General features: G+C 52.5%; 1 protein-coding gene across 1 annotated transcript; it reads left to right on the top strand.

Moving 5' to 3' along the window:
* The first annotated feature begins 239 nt into the window (after positions 1-239).
* Positions 240-3943, top strand: LOC119092660 (transmembrane protein 272). The gene is made up of 5 exons (XM_037215623.1): positions 240-538; positions 951-1067; positions 1407-1535; positions 1811-1942; positions 2364-3943. Exons 1-5 carry the CDS (start codon positions 274-276, stop codon positions 2552-2554), a joined length of 834 nt encoding a protein of 277 aa, XP_037071518.1. The 5' UTR covers positions 240-273; the 3' UTR covers positions 2555-3943.
* Positions 3944-5987: the final 2044 nt, after the last annotated feature.

Here is a 5987-nt window from a genome sequence, read left to right as displayed (position 1 = left end):
GTGACCTGAAGGCGAAGGACCGCGGAAATGGTGTTTCTGCTCTGTAGAGGAAAAGCATGTCAGCCAAAAAAGTTCTGAGTAGTTTTAAAGTCCATCATCCTCAACAATCTCACAAAAAGTATATGCTTCATATAAAGGTTCAACTTTGCTAAGGTTGTATTTGCAGCCTGGGTGCAGCACGAGAGTTCTTTTAAACACTTTCCAGCACTGTATTGAGTGTGGTTTGCACTTTTTTGCAGCGATCTATTCCAACACACCATCAAGGCAGGAGATATGAGAACTGAGAACAATATGGAGGCTATGTCAGCATCTGTCACACTTGACACTGCAAATGCAGGTAGCCAAGGTCATGTGCCATTGCTGGTCAGCCAGAGCTCAACATCAAGCATGCCAGCTCATCTTTCTGTCCCAATGCCAGAGGAGTTTCCAATGTTCTCTGATGAAGGGCCCAAGATGGTTGGCTTACCTCTTGTCACTGAAGGCAGGACAGTTGCCAGTATGCCACCTCCAACTTATGCTCAAGTCACAAGTACTGAAGGTAAGCAAAGCTGTGGTGCCTGATAACTGCAGCATTTTTTATCATGGTTCTAGGCTAATAATGCTCGACAAGCTATGTTTGTGACAGGAGTTGATTGTCTGTATGGGCCTGACTGTATGAACATTCTCAAAACATTGCTGTATTGCTTTAGAGATTGGATAAATATTGATGTAAGGAATTAAACAGCCTGAAGGAGCCATCCCTCTCTTGTGAGAACTGAGAGGATGCTTTCCCCTGCAGGACTGCCCTCAGGCCAGTCAGCACATACTAATAAATGGCTGGCCAACCGCACCTATTGTACCAACACTTTCACATGTGCCATAAGTATTCTCCTTGTACAAATCATCTCACATGTTCTGGTGCTATGCTCTTGTTGCCTGGCTGTGACTGAAATGCCTTGTATTTCCCCCAGCACCACCACCTTTATATGAGACCCTGTTTGGTGGTATGTGCAAGGGCAAACAGGATTCTCCAAGAGTCTGGGAATCTCTGAAGAATTCACCAGTGTTGAATGGCATTGGGGCAGCAGGTATGAAGATTGTTTGTAGCACATGCTTCACCAAAGGAGATCTAAGCTGTGGCATGATTTAGGAAATGTACATGGACATGCACCACTGCTTCTTGACAGGGAGTTGATTGTGACTGAATGACATTCTTGGTGGGGGGGGGGGGGGGGGGTGAAGGTGTGGGAGGAGGTGTTATTCTGACACAAAAACAGAGAGTGCTTGCAATCTAATCTGTCTTCTTTAACCCCCCCCCCCTTACCACGCTGGCAGCATCCCAGTACCCAGAGCATTAGAACACAATGACACAACAGTGTGTGCCTGTATCTCGTCCCTGCTGCGTCTGACGCCAGCCCTGTCGGCAGTGGTGGTCGTGATGGGGCTGAGCATCTGGTTCGCCTTGCCGGTGGCCATGGTGGCCGTCGCTGCCACCAGCTGGGGCGAGGAGACGTGCCCGGCCCAGCCCCGCCTCGCCATCTGGCTCTGCTTCGGAGGTAATGACCTCCGCGGCCGCTCCGGAGCGTATGCGTGGTCAGTGGTGAGGGTGCCGCTGTACAGACCACGTTTGTGCTCTCGCCTGTTTCGTCTAGTGTCACGTCAGCCCTGCGGGGGGGGGGGGGGGCGTGCTCAGACCGGGACGTGTCCGGCTGCCGTGCCCGTGAGCCGGCGGGAGCAGCCAGTCCGCCCCCTCCCCCCTTTCCTCGAGGGCCGGCCGTGGCCCGGTACCCGTCCGCCGGGCGCCGACTCACCGCCGTCCGCCTGTCGCCAGGGGCGCTGTCTCTCGTGCGCAGCGTGCAGGGGACCCTGTTTCGCGCGCGCAGCACCATGGACGACGATGACGAGAACGCCGCGTACGCCAACTGCGCCGCCATCGTCGCCCACGTGGCCTGGCTCGTGCTCGGTGAGTTGTCAGCCGCCCCGCCCGCGGGCGCCCGGTGTGGCCGAGGGCAGCGTGTGCTAGATACCGGTGCAACACCGTGCGCGAGTGTGCGCTGAACAGGTCGCCGGGCGACTCCGTGACGCCAGTCCGCCCTGCGCGAGGCCGGGAGCTGCGCGCGGGCTCAGTGATATGTCCTGGTCCGCGTCGTGACCCCGGGACTGCTATGCGTCGTGACCCCGGGACTGCTCTGCGTCGTGACCCCGGGACTGATCTGCGTCGTGACCCCGGGACTGCTCTGCGTCGTGACCCCAGGACAGCTGGTGCCAGGTGGCATTACCGCGCCATTTGGTCAGTGTGCCGCCCTCTCCCTGGCCTCCAGCGGACCGGGACAGATTCGCCTGCCGCGCGTGTACATGCGGTGTCACCACTGACGCGTCCACAGGCACCATCTGGCTGTACCAGATATACCTTCCCGAGTTCTCGCTGGACGGCGACCAGAGCAGCTACTGCGACTACACGCTGTACATGACCTCCCTCGTCGCGCTGCACCTGGTCTACCTGATCGCCGGGGTGACGTTCGTCGTGTTGTTCGGCGTGTACGGCATCTGCGGCTACACCCTGGAGGGGCTGTAGCCCCGCCGGCGCTGAGGAGACTCCTGCCCATGCAGGACCGCCTTTAGGCCGGTCAGCACGCGCCAGCAAACGGCCGGCAGACTGTGCCTATTGGACCAACATTTCTACTTTTGCCTTTATTTTCCTTCCTTTTTATACTTTTATACCAAAATAGGGTGAAGCATAAGTTGGTGGACATGCCGCTATGCCATCATCACAAATGTAGCTGTGAACTGTTCCTGATTACTTTCATCTATGGCAGTACGTCTATTGCTGGGTACAATGCCATTCCACAAGCAGCAATGTCCTGTTCATATTACGCTTTCCATTCGAGGTTGAACAAAGGGGCCAATGTTTGGAGGAAAAGGAGCCTTGTTGGGAGCTCATGATGGAGCTCTCACTCCGATCACATCTTATTCTTCTGCAGTGAATTTTTGGCAAAGTTTTGAACGTGATTTGCATTGTATGCAATTGTTCAGACAAAGTGATTCACACTTCAGAGCATCACGTTTATTTTTGCCATTTCGGTATCGCTATTAATGTAACATTTTTTTGTGTGCTGTGGTGACACATTTCGTACATATTTCATCAGCTCAGGCCCAGGATCTCAGTCTTCAGATCATTAACGCGTGCTCTGGGAGGTGACAGGAAATCACCGCCTCTGAATTCAACATTTGTGGCATGCACCACACAGCCACGGAAGATGTACATAGGCATGCGACAAGTTACTGTAACCAGCTGTGTTTGGCGTGCTTGTCTTTTTTCTTTGTAATCCTGTATATCGTTGTAATTCCAGTCATTTTTTTGCTGGACTTTCTGCCAACTGTCAATTACTCAGGAACTTCGACTAAAAGGATGTGATGAAAAATAAGAACTACAGTGCTGAACGTCCTCTGAGATGTTCGTGGAGCATTGAACTTCCAAGTACAATTACATGCCATTGCGAACAAGAACGCGGATCTTTCTGTCCGTGAGAATAATTTGTAGACTGGTTTATGTGGTTTGTCAGTAACGTAATGTCTTTCGCTCAAGCTTTTTTGCATTCTTGGAAGTATCGACAAAGTTCAAAGCAAGAATACTTCCTGAATTTTGATTGGTGTGATTGTATCAATAGTGTGGTGTCCTGCACTACAGTTTTTGGATTTTTACAAGTACCAAGAGAGTTCAAAGCAGTCCACCACTAGTGTTCGCGCATAGAAAGCAGCCAGATTTTGTACCTCGTGTTTTGCCGTGCTAAGATATCTCAGGGTTAGTAATAAGCGTATGTATAAGTGACAAACTCGGCGCGTCAAGCCTCGTGCGCCGCACGCACACCAGCACCTCTCGTGCGGAAGCCATGCGGGTGCGGGCGCCGTCCGGGGGCCGGCCGCCGCGCGGCAGACCGCCGATGGTCAGGGGAGCCGCGGGGGGCCCGGGGACCGGCGGCGGCGGCCCCGCTCGGCCCGGCCCCGCTCGGCTCGGCTCGGCGGAGAGTCCGCCCGGAGGCCAGAACGCCAGCCACCGCTCGATACGGAGCTGTGCGGCCGGCGCGCCGCTCCGCCGCTGCGTTTAGACGGTAGTTGTGAAACGGGTATTAGGGTAAGGCGCTCGACGGCGTACCGTAGTGGGCGTGGAGTGGTAGTGTAAGGTTTGTGTCGTACTGTAAGGTCTGTTTGTGCTTAATACTGCTATCTGTATGCCTTTCCCGATTTTGGTGCGAATCATTCTGCGGGTTCCAAAGTCTACATTGTAAATCATCGCAGTGAAACTAGAGCGCGCAAGATCTCAATTTTCAGGGTTATTGTGCTTCCAAACATTGCACCAATGCATGTAGTTAACAGTAACACATTACTGTTGTGTCAAGTATCTATAAGTGCTCTCGTACTTTGCACCATTCGAGTTCGAACTGGCGAACTGACTTGTACCCAAAAGCCTGCTCAACAAAATCGCCAGGTTCGCTCAAATGCAATGGGTTCTGCCGTGAAACAGTGTCGGACGCCTGACGTGCATGTGTGAAAACCAGCCGAGAGCGTACAAATATATCTGTCCATAAACGTTTTTCCACAAGGTATGCCGGCCATTCGGTATTGAAATATAATTTGTTAAACAGCATGACTATTTTATTAGGATCTGTGAATCAAAGTTGTGTTTGGCTTATTGGTCTACCCGGCGACTGCAAATGCCACAGATGTTGTACCATCCCATGATGATATAAAACTACATGGTCTGGTCGGATATAATGCATAATACATAATAGCCAGAATAAGTACGAGGCAAAAACAAAGACAAGAATGCCTGCGGCCAAGAGCAACGTAGGCAAATTATAGACGCTGTTGAGCTGTATGAACTACGCATCGCTTACGGTACGGTGCTGTAGTGGAGTAGGGGTATTCTCACCCCCTGGACGCGGCAGAGGGCCTCCGGTGCCGACGGCCCAGTCACCTTTTGGCAGTCAAAGACGCTTACAACGGTCCAAAACAGGCCTCACAGGCATCTAAACAAAGTCCCGATCATGGCAAGTATCCTGATAAAAAACAGGATCCCTATGGCAACGAAGAGAGCTCCCTTGGCTGAAAGGGCTCTTCAGGGCCCGGTTTGGAGCCCCTTGGGCGGAAACCTAGCTACGCCACTGTTCCGACATATCTCACACTTCAACGAGTCTCCATTAAGTAAACACGGTCCAAATTTTGTGGAGCTCGTCCCAACAAGCCTCCCAAAGATTTGCGATTGATTGAAAAGGAAGCATGCAAATGTCCTATTTGAAAGGAAAAAAGAAGAATTTTCTTACTAGTTTGATACAGTACTGGGGAAAGCCGAGACCAGATCTTAGCAACCCGGCGTCGTAGCGAGACGACCTTACCATATACTGACGGAGGAGAAAGGGGACGATCGCAAAAGAGGATAAGTTGTATGCTGGCGGCCAACAGCCTTGCGTGTTCAATCAATGGATCCACCTGTTTTGAGTCATTTTTAAGAGCTGATGACAGATCTCAGCAACCAGAGCAGATGGAAATGTGAACCTGCGTAGCGTTGGGGAATGTATCGGCTCCTCTTCGCTGATGAATCCCAAATTTGCTACTGAGATTTGCCAGTGATCGACCGGAGAGAGAATAGCGCCACCATCTCTGGAACGGGACGGATGGCGAGCACCAGATGCTACTGCCCAAAGCAAAACAGATTTGGTCACAAAATCTGCACGCGTGCTGTGGTGACATGAACACAGCAACTCCGGGAGGTGAGAACGGCCGGTGACAGGCGCTTCCAGGACGAGGCTATACGGTACAACGCCTTGCACGACAATCTAATGGCCTCTCGCATCCGGTTGTCTGAGCCGGGAAGCAGGCAACACCAAAGCGGCTGCCACCAACGACCTCGTGACGCGTTAACAGCGGTGCTGAGGATGGGGCAGCGACCGGATCGCCAACGGGAAGAAAGGATCACTTAAAGCCCTGCGAACGCCAGTGTGGTCACGGCG

Source organism: Pollicipes pollicipes, unplaced genomic scaffold, assembly GCF_011947565.3.
Source record: "Pollicipes pollicipes isolate AB1234 unplaced genomic scaffold, Ppol_2.1 Scaffold_3447;HRSCAF=4054_pilon_pilon_pilon, whole genome shotgun sequence".
NCBI lineage: Eukaryota > Metazoa > Arthropoda > Thecostraca > Pollicipedomorpha > Pollicipedidae > Pollicipes > Pollicipes pollicipes.
Note: the sequence above shows the minus strand (reverse complement) of the source record. Positions and strands in the feature narration are given on the sequence as shown.